The sequence below is a fragment of the Cajanus cajan genome, chromosome 9 (assembly GCF_000230855.2).
Source record: "Cajanus cajan strain Asha chromosome 9, NIPB_CcT2T_4, whole genome shotgun sequence".
Classification (NCBI taxonomy): Eukaryota; Viridiplantae; Streptophyta; class Magnoliopsida; order Fabales; family Fabaceae; genus Cajanus; species Cajanus cajan.
Window position 1 is genome coordinate 121,043 of NC_138525.1, and position 22,683 is coordinate 143,725.

At 32.4% G+C, this 22,683-nt stretch overlaps 1 protein-coding gene across 1 annotated transcript; it reads left to right on the forward strand.

The window, feature by feature from the left end:
• Positions 1-1,697: 1,697 nt before the first annotated feature.
• On the forward strand, positions 1,698-18,182 carry MMT (methionine S-methyltransferase). Its single transcript, XM_020365003.3, has 12 exons — positions 1,698-2,045; positions 2,233-2,429; positions 2,508-2,714; positions 5,133-5,228; positions 5,664-5,852; positions 5,927-6,115; positions 6,209-6,445; positions 7,501-7,635; positions 15,156-15,470; positions 15,590-15,769; positions 16,516-17,484; positions 17,622-18,182. The coding sequence occupies exons 1-12, from the start codon at positions 1,814-1,816 to the stop codon at positions 17,943-17,945; spliced, it is 3,270 nt and encodes a 1,089-aa protein (XP_020220592.1). The 5' UTR covers positions 1,698-1,813; the 3' UTR covers positions 17,946-18,182.
• Positions 18,183-22,683: the final 4,501 nt, after the last annotated feature.

The window sequence follows — 22,683 nt, forward strand, 5'->3', positions numbered from 1 at the left end:
CAGAATTTTTATATGGATTTGGAATTGTAAATATCATTTTAAAAACAATTTGTAAACTATTGTGTTTCATTTTTTAAATCTTTATTATTGTGATTATTAAAAAATGATTTTTTAAGTTTTTCATGTGAACCCTTTTATCAAAATTTAAAATATTTATTTGTAAAATTACGATATATGTTGAGATAGTAAAAATTTCACATCAGAAAAATTCGACTCCAATATAGGACAAATCAAGTATTTATGTACTTGATTGTGATTGCTCATTGTTACAATTCGGTATTTTCTTTCCCGAGGAAAGCCATTTATGCCTCATGTCATTTTTGTTGTTGTTAACTCTACGTCTTCCATTGTCGTAGTTCTCATTGTAGCTCCGTCAACATTTAAGTGTTGTCCAATATTTCATAATTTATGCTTGACAATCGTTTTATTCCAACCACTATCTATCTACCTAAGAGTTTTTTTTCCCTTTCCCTCAAAATCCATATTCTCCTATTTTTTTTAAAAAAAAACCGTGATAACTTTTTTTTAAATAACACATCTACTTTATTTGAAATCTCTTTATTAAGGTATGTAACATCTATTTTTTTATTAAGAGTTTCGATTGCTTGCTTATTGTCTATTATTTTTACTTATCACATAATTTTAGTTATAGAAGTTAAAATTCAAATATTCAACTATTTTCATTAACATCACATAACATTTTTTTTAAAATTTATGATTCATAATTTTTAATCATGATTATAAATATATAAGATTGATTTCTCACATTTCATTATTATTTTTTTTTATAAATTACTGCGATATATAATGTCATTTTTTAAAAAAATTATTAACTTACTCTTTAACATTTTTATATGTCCAAAATTTAATTTTTATTTTAAAATTTTTTAAAATAAAACAATATTTTATAAGTACTTAAATAATAATACATTCAAACATTTCAAAATGGTATAAGTATTTGTCAATATGTATATCCAAATATTTTAACTTATTAAATTTTAAACATTTATAAGTTATAACATTTGTAAATTATTATAACATAACAATTTATTAAATAAAGTATTAACTAAGTTATTTATTTAAATATCAATTCTAAATATCAAAATACCAGATTATGTATTTAGTACATAAATTGAAAGATAATGTTTTTTCTAATACGTAGAAAAGATAATAACAAATTTTATGCATATATTATCTTAATTCTTATGACTATATTTAATTAGTGATTCGTTGTAAGTATTTTTTAATGTTTTAATTTCTTTAAACATAAAAACACTTAAGTTTTTTAAGGAAAATGTTTTTTCTTTATTTAACCTATAAACTTGTGTAGAGCATGAAAAATTATTAACAAAATTTGTCTAGAAAAATAGTCAAAAAAAATTATAATAAATAGTTTAAAAATTATGTTATAACTTTTCATTTTGAAATATAATATAATGTCAAAAGTATTCAAAATTATAATTATTAATATTATATTTTATCCTAATATTTTATATTTATTTATAGATAAATTATCATGTGAATTTATAAATAATATTTTTCATTAGATTTTTAAAAAATGTTATAAACATATTTTACTATTTTAGTTATTTTTAAATTAATTTGACTCGTTTTTTTTTAGAAAGACAGTTGTTGGAAAGGTGAAAGCATGGTGGTGGCAAAAGATATTATATATATAGAAAAGAAAAAGTCGCAGGATTGGTGAGTGACTGAGAGTAGTGTGACAATCTCTTTCTCTAACTAACTATTTTCATTTTTTGTTCTCTTTCTCTCTCTCTGTTGACTGATCATTCATTCAGAAGGAATTAGGAAAATGAGTGGGATATCGGTGGATGAGTTCCTGACGCAGTGCAAGCAGTCCGGCGACGCTGCCTACGCCTCCTTGCGGTCGCTTCTGGAGCGCCTAGACAATCCCCAAACCCGTTCCCAGGCTCGGGTCTTCCTGTCCCACCTTCAGAAGCGTTTTCCTACCAAGGAATCCTGCGATCGATGCTTTCAAACCTACCATTTTCGCATCGAAGACGTTTTCTTGGGTCAATACGAGGGTAAGTGCGTGTGTATGTTTTTTGATCTGTAAAAAAGATTATAACAGGAAATGAGAATGGATTTTATGTGCGTGGGCATTTATGTATGGATATTGTCTCTGCCTGTTATATTATATTATATTGGCTTTATATGTGTGTGCTTTTATCCGCTCCGCTCATCACTTCTTCGCTAACTAATGCATTGCAGCTGGACACCACGGCAGAAACAAACTGACTATGATGGTCATTCCTAGCATTTTTCTCCCCGAAGACTGGTCCTTCACTTTTTATGAAGGGATTAACAGACATCCAGACTCCATTTTCAAGGAGAGGACTGTCGCCGAGCTAGGTTGCGGAAATGGATGGATTTCCATTGCCATTGCCGAGAAGTGGTTGCCTTCCAAGGTTTCCTTTAATTACTTATCTCCTAACATTTTTTCTCTCTTCCTGCCCTGGCTCCCACAATGCAACTAATTTCTGCAGGTCTATGGCCTCGATATCAATCCTAGAGCGGTCAAGGTTTCCTGGATAAACTTATACTTGAATGCTTTAGATGAAAATGGCCAGCCCGTCTATGATGACGAGAAGAAAACTTTGCTGGACAGGGTAGAGTTCCATGAATCTGATCTTTTATCCTATTGCAGGGAAAATGACATTCAACTTGAAAGAATTGTTGGATGCATACCTCAGGTAATTCCACAACCATTACTTGTACACGCACAATTTATACCTATGCCTTGAGATGCAACCAACCATCTCTAAATCTTAAGCTGTTGAATGAAAGCTCATGAATGTTTTCTTTAACCCAAATGGCTTCAAACTTGAGAGGCGTTGAATTGTGTAAATGCAAAGAGCAGAGTTAGAGAACTCTGTTTGCACCGGTGTTTGCCCTGCTTCGGTCACCAATCATTTTGTAACCCATGCTCCAATCTGTAAGCTAGAGTCTGAGATTTATCCATTAATAACAATAGTTATAAAACACTTGAGCAGTTACAAAGTCAGTGATACCACAACCCAATAACGATATGTCACCCTTACAAAAAAATCAAAGTAGAAACAGATATATGAAAACTCAATAGTGAAATAGATACAAGTTGAGAAGGGACAACAAAAGCACGAAGATGCGTTATTGTGTGGTTTCAAATGATTCTCAATGTATTTTTGCTTTTCTCTCTTTTTCTAAAACCCTGGCGTTCAATTTTATATGCCTGAATCTCTCAAGAATGAACGAGAAAATCTCAAAGACACGTTTTTGTGTGGTTTCAAATGATTTTCAATGTACTGAATAAAGTAGACTATTCACTTAAGGACCTGTTTATGAAACCATTTCGTAATGAATGGCTAGGAAGAATTTGGGAAGCATATAAATGAGATAAGTAGGTTGCTTACTCGTCCTTACATTAGGCCTTGGACATCGACAATCATCCCGCAAGATTCCGTCATTCACCTCGGATAGACAGATAGGATCATTCTCAATTACCACTTCTGGTTTTATTGCTACCTGAGTAAGGTAAGATGCCTCCCCAACGGGAATAGCTAATACGTAATGAAGATAGAAGTTGAATGTGTTTCAAACGGTTAGAATTAGAAACGGGTTTCAGTTACGTTATAATGGATTATAATTTATTGTTAATTTTTTTCTAAAATAAATAATTGATTGTTTATAAAAATGTTTCTGCCCAAAGAATACTTGATTACAAATCCTTATAATTGATTATTAATAGAACAATAAAAACATCGGTTTCTGGAAGCTAGGTAATCGATTAATGTGCCTCCGATTATTTTGATTTTCAGACGTGGAAAACATTTTAAAAGCAAAATAATCTGTTATTACTTGGTATAATTGATTATTTGACCCCCCAAAATCAAGAATTTGAGTTCTTGGCTTATTGAAAACAGTTGCAAGACTTTACATGTGTGAAAGAATAAACGCTTAAGAACGCATGCAACTTATAACTTTCATAGAAAACAAGTTCTGAAACATTTGAGCTAAATTAACAATAATTCATTTGAAAGCTATTTAATTTAAAAACAATTTATCTCAAGAGAATGAGTTTTAAAAAAACTTGTGAATAAATTTATTTTTAACGAAGCCTTTTTGTCCATATCAAGAATCCTTACAATATGTTTTAAATGGATGGAGCTGGAGATGTTTGAGAAAAACAATGTTGAGTTCTTTGTTGGTTGTTATCAAAACTATTCTTCATGGGATACATTTATTAACATTTTTACAACTAACACACACCCCAATGTATGAACCCTTTGGGCTTGAATTGTGGACAATGTACAACACCTTATCTTGTAGGGGAATTTAACTTTTATCTAGGATAACAGGAATCAAGCTTCGGACCACATGGCAATAGAGGCTATGATGCCATGTCATGAATAGAGTTTTAAGTTGTTGGGTGAAAACATGTGAATGATTTCTTATCTAGTAACTAAGTTCCTGCAAGATTCTATGGTTACCTTTGGTTAAGGTGACATTATGTACTAAGTGGGAATCTAATGCTTTTTGAGGTTAAATTCTAAAACTTTTCATGTATGGTATTATATGTTTTGATTCCCTTTTTGAGTGACATTGAATTGGACTTCAGATGCTATTATCTTTTCCTGTTATTGTCGGTGTTCTTGATTCTTAGGCTGGGCCTGCTGCTGCTTTTTACCTTTATTTTTTATGGAGCGAAGTAAAATATCTTGGTGTTTGATTCGAACCCTTCATAATTTCGCATGCATTTCACTTTTTGATTGGCTTATCTAATTTTTTTTACTGTGTGTCTAGAAGCAGATAAAGGTGGTTATAGTTGTGTGCCAAAGATAAGGTTGTTGATGGTACTGGTAGCTTTACTGGCAACTTTATAAACAAGTTATTTACAAAATTTGGCTCATAACAATTGTGATGGTTGGATTCATGTTCCTTGCTTCATAGAACATTAGAACATGCACCTTAATTCTAGACCTGTTATGAATAATATAAACCTTGGCACCGAGGAGAACTAGCTCTTTTTGTCATCATAACTAATAAGTCTCGATGAATTTGGTTTATCCTAGGGTGTTTTGTCATCATCATTGGATTAATACAATTTTTTTCTAATGGGTGGCTCCCTGCAGATTCTTAATCCAAATCCAGATGCAATGTCTAAGATGATAACAGAAAACGCAAGCGAGGAATTCCTTCATTCATTGAGTAATTACTGTGCACTTCAGGTAAATAAGATCCTTGCTTATCATTGATCACCTGCTATTTACTGGAATTTCATTTATGTCCTGCACGTTTTCATGCTAAATGCCAATCTGAACCTCATCAATCCCAAGAGATAGGGCAGATTATGGTTGGCATTGTGTTTCTTAAACTATCTACCCAGCTAGCTACGATATTTCCTCAGTCGATTTTGATGTATTTGTTCTGGTGATATCTAAAGTATTACACTATTACTTCTTACTCATTTAATGATTCCTATGTGTAAAACCACAAGAATAACCTTATTCTTTAGACAGCACTTTCACCTAAGAAAGTTGTCCCTGCTTCACCCAATGACAGATCTTTTGGCAATAAAGAAATTCTTTGAATTGATGTATTAGCTGCCTATTTATGACAAGAATGCAACATTCTCACATTTTTTTGTCTTTTGTTGCATCTAGGGTTTTGTGGAGGACCAATTTGGCCTAGGTTTAATTGCTAGGGCAGTTGAGGAGGGGATAGCAGTAATTAAACCAACTGGAATCATGATCTTTAACATGGGGGGACGCCCAGGTCAAGCTGTTTGCAAACGGTTGTTTGAACGTCGGGGTTTTCGCATTACAAAGCTTTGGCAAACTAAAATTATTCAGGTTGGTAGCTATATGTTTGACTAGATGTCATGTCTCCCATGGGAGTATTATGTTGCTGATATGTATTGGTACAGGCTGGTGATACAGATATTGCAGCCTTAGTTGAGATTGAGAAGAACAGCCCGCACCGATTTGAGTTTTTTATGGGACTTTCTGGAGATCAGCCTCTTTGCGCACGGACTGCATGGGCTTATGGAAAGTCTGGTGGCAGCATTTCCCATGCTTTATCAGTATACAGTTGTCAACTTCGTCACCCTAACCAGGTGGAGTACTTCAGGAAAGCTTGTTAATTCTTTACAAGAATATTTATTGCACTGGAGGAAATTTGAAGCACAATGCCATTTATATACTGACAGGTTAAGGTTATTTTTGATTTTCTCAAACATGGATGTCAAGAGATCAGCAGCTCCTTAGATTTGTCTTTTGAGGATGATTCGGTTGCTGATGAGAAGATTCCTTTCCTTGCTTATCTTGCAAGCACACTAAAAAATAATTCTTATTTTCCATATGAGCCACCAGCTGGAAGCAAGCATTTTCGCAATCTCATTGCAGGATTTTTGAAGACTTATCACCATATTCCACTCACCGCCGATGTAAGAATAATAGAGTGGTTTATTAAGTATATAGCCTTACTGCAGCATGCACATGTACATATCGTATGAGATGATGTCTCATTAGATTTAACTGTGTACTAAGCTCTACTGTATGTTTCATTATATATCTCAGGTTGGGGTGCCATCAGGTAAATATGGTTCTTTATTGCATCCAGGCAAAATTTAATACATTAATGAATGAGCATGGTAGTATATGTGATGTAGAAGCAAAAATAAATCTTAAGTAGCAGGGTTACTTTTATAGTTTCCAAAAATTTAATTATTTTTTGTAGCTTCTGGTTAGGGGTAGTATTTTGGGCCACATCTATGTTATTTAAGAATTATGGTGTTTTATTTGTGAGTCTAAGAATCCTTAAGCCTTAATGGGCATGGGTTAGTAGTAAGAGTCTAGGTTACATTATGGTTTGTTGTTTACTTGTAACTTGCTTTATAATAAGTTATTATTCCTACAAAGTTGTAGTTTAATAATTATTATTGGAAATTCTTGTATAGGTGTGAGCCAGAAGTCATGTAACCTGAAAAATTAGCCTCAGCTATTGGGGAGTTCATATGAATTTCTCTTAAAAAAAAACATTTGTCTTCCACAAAGAAATAATAACAAAGTCATAGGTGAAATTGTTTTATTTTTAAATTGGTCCCGTGGCATAGTATAGATGTTGCCAACTAAGTAACAAATTTTGTTCAATATTCAGTTTAATTTAAGGCATAATGCCAGGTGTTTCAGGGTCAAAATTCTTTCTATTACTGGATGTAGTTTGAAACATGCAATGTGATTTATGGCTGCACGTACCTGCTATGGCTCGGGTGCAAATGCTTCCCAATGAATATTATTAATATTTTATGAACAATAAAAAATATGAAAAAAATGTAGTGCTCTCCTTAATTTGTTCAATCTGGCTGATAACATTTTACGTGTGAACAGTTCTACTTGAGCTAGTAATTTGGAACTACGCGTCCTATAGTATATTTGTTTGGTCTCTATAATATATTACACTATTACTATATTGACTTCATCTTTTGCGATCTTGTGCAAGAATGTTGTCATTTTTCCTTCAAGGACTGCAGCAATTGAGAATGCTCTTCGCCTGTTCTCGCCTCGCCTTGTAGTTGTTGATGAACATCTGACTCGACACTTACCTAAGCAGTGGTTAACATCTTCGGCACTTGAGGTATGGAACAGACATGCCTTGGAATTTTTTGAAGTCGATTGATATTTTGTCACGTCTGTGCATTGTTATCCAAGTGTGTTGTAGAAATGCAATTATGTGAAAAGTTGTCCTTGATGTGAAATTTTTTCTGAAGCAAGAGTCATTTATAGAAAAAAAGTTCCTTTGTTGAGGAACACATTTTAGAAAGTAATGCAACTGCATGCTTCTTTGACGTACTTGTAAACCTTTTTTTAACGACAATAACTTCTTAAAAACTGCTCTTGGGGGAGGGGGGCAGTTTTGGCTAGTTTCTTGCGGAAAAATATTTTCATGGGCAATGTAGTCCATGTATCCACATACAAATCCAAACTGTATCATTGTTCCGTTTAGACCTGATTCACAGAAGGATCTGACTTCTGCTGCCAGCAGAAGCTTTAAATGCCTATTTTTCTTCCAAATTAGAATAAAATAACTTACTTCCATTTGAAAGCAATTTTAGGTGATGACCTAATACTTAGAACTTCCAGAAGTTCTTTTTTTTACAGCATCTAATTGGTGTCATTTATAAATGCTGTAGCGTATGCTTTATTTTTCAATTTCATACTTTATAGCTTTATGTCAGCATTATAATTTGGATTTATTTCCTTTTAGTGTATTTTCCTAATGTGGCTGGCACAAATCAGTAAAATAGGATATTGGGATGTTGTCATAACTTTTTCTTCTCTTTGTGCTTGTTGTAACTACCTGCGGCTTATAGGCGCAGGTTGCGCTTGGAAAAGAGATATCCATGAACACTGACAATTATTCCTGAATATAATTCCACTGTCCATTAGGTTCACGTTATTCTCGGGGTTTATTCTCCATGTATAAAGTTCCATCTCATCTTTTTTTAAATGAATGATCAAGGGCTTGCTGCTCATCATTATTCACTTTTTTGAAGTAGAATACGATTTTTTGTATTCAGCTTTATTGCTTGATGTTATTTCCCTGTCTTCCACACTCACCCTTCCTTTGCTTGGGAGTAACTTTAAAACTGATGTGGTCTTGACAGACATGAAATTAGGTTGTCCTTGAATTTTGTAAAATGAATTTAAACTGTGTCTAATTGACCTGTATTTTCTCTTAGTCTTAACATTTACACTCGTGGTGAGGAAAGATATAAAATGGATAGAAATAGGTGAGAAAGAAATGGAGAAAAGAGAAATATGTAGGGAGTAGGATGAAATTTTGGGTTGTTTAGTTTAAGAGAAATAATATTATGGAGTTGTTTGCTTTAGGTAGGAGAGTAGAGATCTTAAAATATAAATGGGATTAGTATTATAACCTTGGCTGTGTATTATTATGACGTAACATAACACAAAAAATAAATTAATCGATTTTGATTTAACAGATTACACTCGCAATATATGTTTATTAAACTTAAATAAATATGTATAATTCGAATATTAAAAGAAAACTTGAAAATGGGGCTGGTATGCATGGTTACGTTTGATAATGTTTAATTGATTAATACAAATTTGCACAAAAGCAAGACCAGTTTTCGAGATTATTTTATTCAAACTTTACGATGCCAGTAATTTCTTCATTATTTCCACCCATTTTAGTGAGGGAAAAAAAATCTGGATCCCACTCACTTTAAAAATCTCTCCACTCTATTTTACATCAACCAAAAAATCTTTCCGCACTATTTTACCTCAACCAAACAATTTTTTTTTTAGTATTTTCTTTATTTCTTACACTCTACCACCAATGTCTCATCTATTTCTAGCCTGCCAAACAGACCATTAAGCCTTTTCAGAGTAAGACAATTATGAACACCACACATCACGTATGGCAATATTTATCAACGAGTGAAAAAGAGAATGACCTCTCGGAAGATCATCATCACCAGCAAGAAAGTTGCTAATTGTTAGTCAAGTATAAACAAGTCGAGTTGTGCCAAACATTTGAAGTTTAGGTGCGACTTGCATAAAAATGGGTCAAGCTTGGTTCATTTATTTAAACAATATTAAAGCTTGAGTTTAGCCTGCATTAAAAAAAGAAAATAAAATGAAGCTCAAGTTTTTTTTTTTTTAATATATATATAGACCATAAGTATCCTACACTAGAAGTAATCATTTTGTAGACATATAGGATCATTATGGGCAGCAAAGCTCCCCCTCCAAATATTTACCAAACAATAGAGCTTGAATTTTTAAAAAAAAATTTTGTATAAAACTTGAGTTTGTCTTGTTTAGAGTATTTATAACTTAATTATTTCTGTTTTTATGATTTCTTAAAACTGTTTTTTTAACTTTATTAATTTAGTTTTTAAAAAAATATTTTAGTACTAGGTGATAATTAATCAACATATAAAAATATATTCTTAACATGTGATATTTTCATAATTTAATAAATAAATAATTCATAACTTCTACACTATCCCAAAAAGAATAAACTTAAAATAATTTTAACATTCTCGACAAAGTTATACATACATAATGAATATATAAATAACAAAAGATATTAAATACTTGTCTATTTAAATAAACGAACTATTGGCCATTAGTTAATGTTGATCTTGTAAAACTTGAACTTAACTGATTTAAATAATCAAACTCAGTTTCAAACTTGAGTTGCTTGATTACTTAAACAAATGGTTTGATCGATCATTTAACAAGTTAAGTTCGAATAGTTCATGAAAATCTCAACTCATTACATCCTTATTTTTCATGAAGGAATTGTAAATACCAAGCGTGTTGCTGTGTCAAATATTATGAGCATTCATCTATTGATTGCAATCGCTAGTGCTTCTCATGGAATTAGATTTTATATCAAATGACATGTTAGAGTTCAGCCATGGAAGAGAGAAAACATAGAAAAGTGTTTTCGTGTATTGATGCTCAATAGAATGAATTACAAGAGATGAATAAAATGTCTTATATAGACACAATTACAGTTGTTAAAAAGGAAAACTAATACAGCTGTAAATTAACAGATTCTAACTGACTTTATTATTTCCCTTTACACCCCCTCTCAAACTCATGTTACCTAGTATGGTAACCATGAGTTTGCTTTGAAAAGCTTCAAACTGAGGACCAGAGATAGATTTGGTAAGTATATCAGCAATCTGAAATTGTGCAGATAAATGGATAACTTGGACAGCTCCTTCAATGACTTTGTCCCTGACAAACTCATGTTTCATTCTTGAGTGCATCACTGGATTAGCGGCTAGCAATACCGCACCAAAATTATCACAATAGATTTTTGGAATCATAGTTGGGATCCTTAATTCACTGAGAAGAGATTGCAACCAAAGTAACTCAGCAGTAGCAGCTGCAAGACTTCGAAATTCAGCCTCAGTGCTACTCCTTGACATAGCTTTTTGCTTCTTTGAGCACCAAGAAATAAGATTGCCTCTTACATAGACACAAAAACCTATTGTAGACTTTCTGTCATCAGGATCTGATCCCCAATCAGAATCAGAAAAAGCTTGAAGAGTGAGGTGAGTTGGCTTTTTAAAGTGTAAACCATAGTCAATGGTGTCTTGTAAATATCTCAAAATTCTTTTCAGTGTTTTCTAGTGATGCTCCTAAGGTTTATGCATATATTGACATACTTTGTTAATGGAATAAGAAAGCTCAGGCCTTGTGATTGTAATATACTGTACCTCCTACAATGGACCTGTAAAAGGAAGGATCAGACATAGCTGTAGAAGCATCAAATGTGAGTTTCAAACCTAAAACCATTGGTGTTGGCAGAGGTTTGGAATCATCCATTTTAGCTCTATGGAGAAGATCGCGAATATGTTTTGCCTGAGACAAAAAAAGACCTCCATCATTGCTGGAAGAGACCTCAATGCCTAAGAAATAGTGTAATGGTCCAAGATCCTTAAGACTAAACATAGAGTTTAACTTGGATATAAGCGCTGTAACTTCAGATGCTGAACTTCCTGTGACTATAATGTCATCCACATAAATCAGAAGCAACAATGTGGAGTGAGGTGTTATTATGATCAATAAAGAGGTATCACTCTTAGCTGGTTTAAATCCCATTTTGAATAAAGTACTACTCAAGGTATGAAACCAGGATCTTGGGGCTTGTTTCAACCCATAAATTGCTTTGTTGAGCTTTCAAACTTTGCCTTTATGTTTGGTATTAAAACCTGGAGGTTGAACCATATAAACAGACTCTTTAAGAGCACCGTGCAGAAATGCATTATTAATATCAATTTGATGTATATGCCATTGCCTAGCCAAGACCAATGTAAGAACAACCCTGACTGTAGTTGGCTTAACAACTGGACTAACGGTATCTGTGAAATCAAAACCTTCTCATTGATGAAATCCCTTTGCAACAAGGCGGGCTTTGTGCTTTTGAAAAGTGTCATCTGCATTGTATTTACACTTGAATACCCACTTGCAACCAACAGCTTTACAGCCAACAAGTAGATCAACTAAACTCCATGTATTATTTTTAAGTAAAGCTTCATATTCATCTTTCATAGCTTGACACCATTTAGGTTTAGATAGAGCTTCCTTCACTAATGTGGGCTCAATTGTATGATCATAGGTTGATTTGTCAACAACAGTAACATAGGTTTTAGGCTTAAAAATCCCTGCCTTAACTCTAGTAGTTGTAGGATGTGTATTGACCATACTTTGCTCAGTGGCTCCTGTATCAATAACAATACTAGGAACAGTAACAGTGGGATTAGTAGTGTTAGTGTCTATAATCACATCACCATTGGTAATAATAGTGGAACTGATAGGATTACAGTTATCAGTTTGACCATTCTCATCAAGAGGAATTAAAAAATTAAGAGGATGACTAATAAAGGGACATTCAGACTCAGAAATAGAAGAAATAGTAAAAGGATTAGGATTTTCTTTGTATGGAAAACGAGACTCATCAAATTTAACATGTCTAGACACATAGCATTTACCATTAGGAGATAAGCATTTATAACCTTTATGTTGATTACTATAACCAAGAAAGAGACATAAGTGAGACCTGTATTCTAACTTGTGACCGTTATAAGGTCGTAAAAGAGGGTAGCAAGCACACCCAAACGTCTTTAGGAAATGATAATCAGGAGGTGTTTGGAAAAGTTGTTTGATGAGGACTCAAGTTGTTCAATGAAGGAGTAGGTAAGTAGTTTATAAGAGTAGTGGTAGTTAAAAAATCTTCTCCCCAAAAATGAAGAGGTAAGGAAGCATTGGCAAGAAGAGTTAACCCGGTTTCTACAATGTGCCTATGCTTCCTCTCAGGACTGCCATTTTGTTCATGTGTGTGGGGACAAGAAAATCTATTTTTAATTCCATGTTCTGTTAGATACTTGGTAAATTTAATGTATTCTTTTGCATCATCCGACTGAAGAGCTTTAAGTTTCATGCCTAACTAAAGTTCAACAGAGGTTTTAAATTGAACAAAAGCATCAAAAGCTTGAGATTTAGAATTTAAAAGATAGATCCATGAATATCTAGAATAAGCATATAACAAGATAATGTAATATCTAGCACCAGAAGAAGAAGGTACAGGAGAAGGACCCCAAATATTAGTAGAAACAACTTCAAGAGGACTTTTATATTCAGTAGTTGATTGTACAAAAGGTAGTTGATGAGCTTTACCCATACAACATGAGTCACACAAAAAGGAATCAAGAAAATGACTACTAGGTATATTACAATGTTTTAAAGCCAATTTCACAATTCTAGGAGAGGGATGTCCACCTTGAATGCCAAAGCTGGAAGAGAGAATGACTAGAATCCTTCTAAACTGGATGAGCAGAAACAAATTGGACCTTTTGAAAATGAGGAAAAACATATAAGTCGCCCTTAAGATGCCCTTGGAGGATGATGTCCTTGGCGTCCTGAGTTTTCACATTACAAAAATCAGGCCAAAATTCAAAGAATACCTTATTATCTCTTGCAAATTTGGAAACGCGTAGCACATTTTTAGTTATGGATGGGACATGAAGCAAATTGTGCATAACAAAGTGTTTGGATGACATAGGATTATGAAAATAAGAATGGCCAACATGACTGATATGCAAACTTGTACCATTACCAATATTGACAGAATCAGTTCCAATGTAAGCACTCTTCATGGATAGATTGGACTCATCATGAGTAATATGATGAGATGCTCCTGAGTCTGAGTACCAGAGAGGATCAAGCACAGTTGAAGGAGTTGCAAGAGTAGTGGTCTCCGAAAGATCATATCCACTAGTTTCAAACTGAGTGTTATTGGCTTGAGGATTATTCTGATACTCTTGATTGTACCTGTATAACAATTAAGAGCAATATGGCCAGTTTTACCACAAATTTGACAGGTGGGTTTATTTTGATTCCAATTGTTTTGGCCAATCTGATTCCAATTTGAACATCCATTGCCTCTACCAGCATTAAACCTGCCTCTATTGTTCCAATTGCCACCTCTATTATTAAATCTTCCTCCACAAAATTCTCCTTGTGCATTGATAGCGGATCTACCATGACCTTGATTGGAGTTCTGCCACTGATTAGGACCAGAAACAATATTAGCATGAATCAGAGGGGGTGTCTGAACCCTTTCGCTTCTCAAATCTTTCTTCTCGAGCAAGTAGCAATGCCTTTGTTTCATCAACAGTATATGGATCAAGTCTCGACGTGATGGAAGTAACAAAACCATCAAATTCTTTCGGCAAACCATCCAGAATTGCATCAATATGATCCTCATCAGAAATCGGTGAACCAACCGCAACAAGAGAATTAACAATTTTCTTAATTTCTAGGAGATATTCATTGATACCTTTATCTTTCTTGATCATCCAAAGCTGCAATTTCAATTTCTTGATAACAGCTCGTGTGTGCGCAGCATAATATACCTCTAACCTCTTCCAAATTTGATGAGCAAATTTCAATCCCACCATCTTTGTCAAGATCGGTGAGGACATCGATGCTAAGAGCCACGCAACAAGCAATTGATCTTGTTGAACATAATTGGTGTATTCAAGATTCTCCGTCTTCGCACTTTCATTTTCTTTTGTAGCAAAACGTGGTGGAATTGCATCACCACGAACAAATTTCTCAAGTTTTAACCCTCAAATTGTCGCAAGAACCTATTGTTCCCAAATCAAAAAATTATCATCATCTAATTTGATAGCAATCGGCATATTGAGCGTGTGGGGAACGAATTGAGATGCGGAAGCCATGGTTGATGTCACATTGCTCTTGATACCATGTTAGAGTTCAGCCATGGAAGAGAGAAAACAGAGAAAAGTTTTTCATGTATTGATGCTCAATAGAATGAATTATAAGAGATGAATAAAATGTCTTATATAGACACAATTACAATTGTTAAAAAGGAAAACTAATACAGCTGTATATTAACAGATTCTAACTGACTTTATTATTTCCCTTTACATGACATGAATTAATTTTACCCATAGTAGTACGTGGTTCTAAAACCTTCCATTAAAAGAATGACAAATGATTTTTTTATTTATTTTAATTACTGTGTTGATAACGATTTGGCTTGATTGTTGCATCTTTCGTGACAAATTCTTATCTTTCTAGTAGAGTACAGGAACTATCGAAGATGATACAATTATGGTTATTGAAGCCCCTCGGCAATCAGATTTAATGATAGAACTAATAAAGAAATTGAAGCCTAAAGTGGTGGTGACTGGCATTGCACATTTTGAGGCTGTTACTAGTTCAGCTTTTGTGCACCTTTTGGACACAACACGAGAAATTGGATCTCGTCTTTTCTTGGACATATCAGATCACTTTGAGCTATCCAGTCTTCCCGGATCGAATGGGGTCCTGAAGTATCTTTCAGGAACTCCTCTGCCTTCTCATGCAGCAATTATATGTGGACTGGTAAAAAATAAGGTAACATTCCCTAATCCCTGTTAATTTATTGGCTTCCTTAGTCTGTATGGTAGTAGATTTGTGTTTTGGCTTGATATTAACAATTTCTTATTGATAGCATTGACATACATGTTTTACAGGTTTATCCAGATTTAGAAGTAGCTTTTGTCATTTCGGAAGAAGAATCCCTCTTTAACGCCTTGTCCAAAACTGTTGAATTACTAGAAGGCAATACTGCATTAATTAGTCAGTACTATTATGGCTGTATTTTTCATGAGCTTCTTGCTTTTCAGCTTGCAGGTCGGCGTTCACTTGCCAAGGTCGGTCTCTTCTTTTTATTTGCCTCAAACCTTAAAAAATGAAGTTGCTTTTTAGCAAGTAAAAATGTTCCTGGTGTCTGTTGGTTCCTTCATTTGGGGCTCTGAATATATTTGGACAACAAAATTTTTTTGTAGAAATAATATGTACAAAAGCTGGACTTATAAACTTAATTATACCTGAGAACTTCCCCCATTTCCTGTTATCGTTTGCCTCTTACCAAATTCATACTAGGAATCATGTCGGATTCTTTCATGGACTAGTAGTTAGATGTTTTCACCAACTGCTACGGACATATTAGGGTCTGAATTTACCTAATAGAGGACCAAACAGACTGTGGTTATCTACTAATGTCTGCTTAAGTAAAAAAGGACAACCAAGGTTTCATACCATGCATGCTGACTTTATTCTCAAAGACATTAGAAATTTCTAGGATAGTTAAGGAAACCTTATCTAGAACATACATTTTATCTGCAACTAAGTGACGTGCCTTGATTATTGGGTCTGAGGAATGTGTAAATTTGACATCTGAAAGCAGAATGTCTCCTTAAACTTTATGGTTCTTTGTATTTTGATAACTGTTATTTGCAAGTTCCTTGTCATTGCTTATAAGGGGAGTATACCTTGAAAATCAATGCTAAGATATATCTTCTATATATTTATGACATGCAGTTGTTAGTTGTTCATACTTTAGTTTATTCCCATATTAAGTTTTCTCATTACTTCAATTTGAACTCCTGTCCTTCAGAGAAACTGTGAGAATGTCAAATCAGTTGATATGATAGGATTTGCTACATCAGCCTTATCGGTCCTTAATAATGCTGAGTTATCTATTGATGGGGTAGAGAATGGGTCCCTGATCCATATGGATGTTGATCAAATCTTCTTGCCTGTTCCATCTCCTGTTAAGGCAGCTATTTTTGAAAGTTTTGCTAGACAAAACATGTCTGAGTCTGAAACTGATGTAACAGCAAGTATCAAAGGATTTGTCAAGAGTAACTATGGTTTTCCAACAAATAGCAGCACCGAATTTATATATGCTGACAATTCAAAAGCTCTTTTCAATAAGTTGGTCCTCTGCTGCATCAAAGAAGGTGGCACCCTCTGTTTTCCAGCTGGATCAAATGGGAACTACGTTTCTTCTGCCAGATTTTTGAAAGCTGACATACTGACAGTCCCTACCGATGTCAATATAGGTTTCAAGTTCACAGAAAAGACACTCACTGGAGTCCTTGGGACTGTGAAAAATCCATGGGTGTATATTTCTGGTCCCACAATCAATCCAACTGGCTTAATTTATAGCAATGATGAGATGGTAGAAATTTTGAGTACTTGTTCTAGATTTGGTGCAAGAGTTATAATTGATACTACATCCTCCGGTTTGGAATTTGACTGTGAAGGCTGGGGTGGCTGGGATATAGAGGGGTGTTTGTCTAACCTGAATTCTTCGATTAAGCCATCGTTCTGCGTGTCTCTCCTTGGAGGACTGTCTCTGAAGATGCTCAATTGTGTTCTCAGATTTGGCTTTCTTATTCTAAACCAGCCTGTTTTGGCTGACACGTTTTATAGTTATCCAGGGTTAAGCAAACCTCATAGTACTGTTAGATATGCTACAAAGAAATTGCTGGAGCTTAGAGAGCAGAAACCATCCAACTTATCAGATGCTATTATTGAACACACACGGATATTGAGAAGTAGGTCCAAGTGCTTGAAAGAGGTAATTTCCGACAGCTAAACATCTCTGTTTGAATTTAATTTTAGTTGATTTGTTTTTATTATGGCTGTAGTTCTTTTTCTTTTCCTGTTAAAAGAATGCTAAATACCTTTTTTTTCTTTTTGTTGTTATTACCCTAGGTTCTTGAGAAAAGTGGGTGGGACGTCCTTGAACCGTGTGCGGGGGTGTCTGTTGTAGCCAAGCCCTCTGCCTATCTTAACAAGACTATTAAGCTGAAGATTTCACCAGAGGGTGAAGGAAGCCACGGAAGTGCCACTAAGGAAATAAAGCTCGACGACTCTAATATTAGGAATGCCATTCTCAAAGCCACTGGATTATGCATCAAGAGTGGGTCATGGACCGGAATTCCTGGATACTGTCGGTTCAATATTGCTCTCGAAGAAAATGATTTCAAGAAAGCATTGGATTGCATTCTAAAATTTAAAGAAGTCGCACTGGGTTAAAACTTCTGTCATTGGTATTGGTACTCATCGTTCTTAGATGCTCGGGCTTCATTGCATGTGATTCTTTTGATCTTTCTTTTTCACTGTTTTAGGGTAAGTTTTTTGTTCCTCCTATATTATGCACTGAGAAGGGATATACTTGATCTTTCTTAATTTGAGTGCGCAATAATGGTTTGTGATGCAAACTTTCTCGGTTCAAGTTATTATAAAATTGTGGGAATTTTTTTCCTGCACCAATCTTACTCTTAAATGCAATCATCTAATATATATATATATATATATATATATATATATATATATATATATATATATATATATATATATATATATAGAGAGAGAGAGAGAGAGAGAGAGAGAGAGAGAGAAAAAGAGATAGAGGGGGAGAGAAAGGATTTATTTACTCAAGGAGTAAGTTTACATATATTTATTCTGTTTAATAACTTATGTTTTATATTAAATTTCAATGATTTCTTAATACATAGATCAAATTTACAAAATTTTTAAAAAATTGAAAAAAATCAATCATCTACACACTTAAAAGAGTCAATCATTTATTTAAGTAAGGTTAGTTCACTTCAAGTGAACTAGCTACTACTTAAAACTTCTTATTATAAATTCGTTTCAATAAGTCTAAGATCACTTGAATTAAACTAAATTCACTTAAAGTGAGTCTAAGGTCGTTTGACTGAGCTACACCGGTCCAAAACTCAATATTATATTTTTCATAGGTTTTTAATTTTATCTACATCATTCTTTAACACCTTCAATTTAAATCCAATTGGTAACATATCAAATTAAAGTCTCTTACTACTCTATTAACTCATTAATTTACACATTCTCAGTTACCCATCTCAAATATTTCGTATTAACTTAATATGTACATTCCCCAAGGTTCATAAAGGAATTCATTAAGAATCCAATTTTCACAAAATTAGTTATTACATACAAATAAAAATACTTACCACTCAACAACATCAATTAAAATATTAGATATTCACATATAGTATAGAATTATAAGTCATGATTAAAAATTGGAATTGTTTCTTCATATAATGTATATAACAAACTCACTGCTCAACATATATTTCACGCCCAAAACAAGATTATTCACTCCTCATTTATGTCGGTGAATGTTAGACGAAGAATGCAGATCTTTGAGGTATTCTCCAACAATCTTTTGATCTCTCAATTCTTTAGAGTACAAAAAAAAAAAAAAAAGAGAAGCGTAAAAAATGAAACTAATATACCCTCTCCTAATTCTTTAACCCACATTTAACCCTCCAAAAAAATAAATAAATCATACTTACATTTTCCTTCCCTTAAATATTAAAACATAAATAATATATAAATTAAACTTGTTTCTCTCGATACAGTTATGAATAAAATAAAATACTTAAAACAATTATAATAAAAAATATATATTTTTTCTCCAAATACTTATTATACCAAAATAATTTCACAAGTCTTTTTTTATTTAATTAAAAACACTCATAATAATTAAAAAAAAACCTTAAAATATTTACAAAACTCATTTAATTAATTACAACACATTCTTTTAATAATTTTAAAACATTCAAGGTGTTACAAATGTGCTCCAAAAAGAGGCATAAATCATCCCTTATCATGGCCCTAATTCAGCCACCAAACCACCTCAAAAACACAACATAATGCATTTGCAGATTTCTACGAGAAGTTGTCATCCATATCGTTACACCCCCAAACCACATAAACTCTCAAAATAAACCACTACAATGCTTAATCAATATCTAAAAATCAATAACATTCTATAAAAAAATACCACAATACTTAATCAGAAACCAAACCACAAATAATAATAAATAAATAAAAAAACACATAAAAAAGGATGTGTTTGAAACAAAAAGGAACCTAAGAGTATGCATGTAGGTCGACAGACAAAAAAAAACTCGTTGCAGACGTTAAATGATCATTAAAAGAGTACAAATTGAATTCGCGTTTTAGATCCTAATTATATCACACGAATGTTGATTCACTCGTTATATATATATATATATTTTTTTTTTATTTTTTTATTTTTTTTTTATTATTTTTTTTTTTTGACAATTTTTTTTATTACAAATAAGTCAATATTTATCATAAAAGTTTTTAGTATAATTATTGGTATGTCAATGCATCTCTTTCTATATTGTGTTGATGTCACCCAGTAAAAAAATTGTTAATAAATAATATTATTTCATTGATGGTAGTTGGAATATTGAAGAAAGCAAATAGACAGCAGGCAGAGAAGGTTTATTTATGTGGTGCCAATTTAGGAATCTGACTAGCAGATATGGCAGACTGTACGGAACCTACAAGTATTTGTGAAAAATACATTTAATTGAATTAGTGATGGATTATAAACTTTAAATAGTAGATATAATATTTATTTAATATATTTGTAATATTAATAATTTTATATAAATTATAAAAATATAAATATATATTATAATTATTTTCTTATAAATTTTTATATTTATGATTATGATTATGGGTAAAAATAAATTAAATAAAACTAGATTATACTATAGTTTAGTATGTATGAATTTAATTTTTATTAAAAATATACATCTTAATTATAATTTATTTATCTATTATAAATATTTTTTAAATATTTGATTAGAATTACAATTTTAAAGGCTTAATTTATACTAATTTAACATTAATAAAAATATAAAAATTAAATTTTTAGATGATAATTTATTTAAAAATATATAAATATGGGTAAGGGGGTGAAAAATTTATAACTTAGTGAGAAGGTGAAAATCTTAGAGAGAGAGAAAGAAAGAGAGAGATAGAGAGAGAAAGAAAGAAAGAAAGAAAGAAAGGGAAAAAAGATGGAATCCAAAGGAGGAGGTTCTACCCAAGTTCTAGCTCTTGCTTATCCAGGTAAGGGGGGAGTGAGAAACCTCGCTCGGGGGTGTGGGGATAATTGTTGGATAGTTTGATTGTCAGATTGACCCCCAATCCTTTGCTTGTTGTTCTGTTTTATTTTTTGTTTGCTCTATTTTGTTCCTTATTACTTTGTTTCTTGTTACTTTGTTCCTCGTTGGAAGTAATAATAAATATGAAATTAATGTTAAAAATAAATAAGTTTTAATATGAATAAGAATGCTCTCTGTAAATTCCTGTGCGGACCTTGTGAGGAGTATTTATGACATGATCATGTGAAATATGGACAAATGACATGATATCTAAGAATGGACTATTGAGACAAGCTGTGATTATGAGACTATGAAAAATAATGACATGATGTACTAAATGAAATTCTGTAATAAGTAAAATGTTGAGTCAATAAAATAATGAATGTATGACATGCATCATATGCATATATTACTCCAGGTGTGCCGTTGAGGCCGCATACCAGTGATGCTAACAAGGTGTACCTTAGGGTCACCCACGACTAACAAGGTGTACCTTAAGGTCACCCACGACTAACAAGGTGTACTTTAGGGTCACCAGTGATGAATTGTGAAATTTCCTTATGGCGCCACATGCATGCATTTATGAGTCGAGTCCATGATATCATTGCATGATAAATGAGTGTACATGTAATATTGATTATGTATGTTGTTTCCATGTGACTTATATTTCTTGTGGGTGTGCTATCTAACCTTTATTTCTTCACCTGAAGCTGAGTGAGATGTTTCTCACTCCCTTGTTGTCCTTGTATATGTTTAAATTAAGTTGCAGGTGATCATGATGTTGGTGATGAGGCTTAAGGCTTCAGTTGTACATGCTCTGATAGGATGTGACATCGGGGCATAGGTTGCTTAGTCTAATATGTTATTATTTTAATAACTTTAGTTTATTTTCTTTTGTAATTTCTAACGAAGAAATAACGTAAATAAAGTTTATAATATTTTCTTTTGTAATTTTGAACGTTCTTGATAAAAGACCAAAATGTGTATCTTTGTCATATTATTTTTATTATATGATTTAAAAGTTATAATTTAATTCCTAACTAGGAGGCACTGCCACCTTTGCTGGAATTAATCTATATTTTCCTTTATATGATTTCTTGAGTTTTGATACTTATATGTTGACTTCTTATGATTTATGAGTTACGAATGTGAATCTTCTACCTTATGATATTTGATAAAATTATTTTAACCATGAAAGATGTTGTCAAACTATGAAAGATTTTATTTACTCAAAAAGAAAAAAAAAATTGTTTACATTTATTGTGTATTAATATTGGAGTAGAGGGTGTCTCAAGTACCCCCACTATGTATAATATGGATTCGTTTCTGATTGAACCTAAGAAACAAGGAATTACTTGAAAAATATAAGATATAGGGATCAGTAGAACAACTATAATATTCATTCTAATATTCACACAATTAATTTTATATAATTAATTAAGTGAAGGTATCTTATATTATAAAATAAAAATTTCAACTTAAAATTTGAAATTCTTCTACTTTATTTATTTAATTAAAAATGTATCTTTTATCAGTATTTTTAATGTTATTTTGAATAGTTTAATATTTAATTTTCATCATGTTTTAGATTCGTTATGTATAATTAGATCAAATAATATTTAAATTTTAAAAATAAATATTTACACAATATATCACAATGAGATGAATATTAAATATATCATAATGAAATGAGTATATAATATGTACAAAATATATAAATATGTGTAGTATTTATATTTAATATATATGATTATTAATAATACTTTTTTAACAACAATATTTTAATTATAATTTTAAAA

Coding starts and splice junctions, on each gene's coding strand:
- MMT (XM_020365003.3), top strand. CDS start 1,814: ATGAGTGGGATATCGGTGGATGAGTTCCTGACGCAGTGCAAGCAGTCC. Junction 5,229..5,663: donor GTAATTACTGTGCACTTCAG/GTAAATAAGATC, acceptor TGTTGCATCTAG/GGTTTTGTGGAGGACCAATT. Junction 15,770..16,515: donor GTCGGCGTTCACTTGCCAAG/GTCGGTCTCTTC, acceptor CCTGTCCTTCAG/AGAAACTGTGAGAATGTCAA.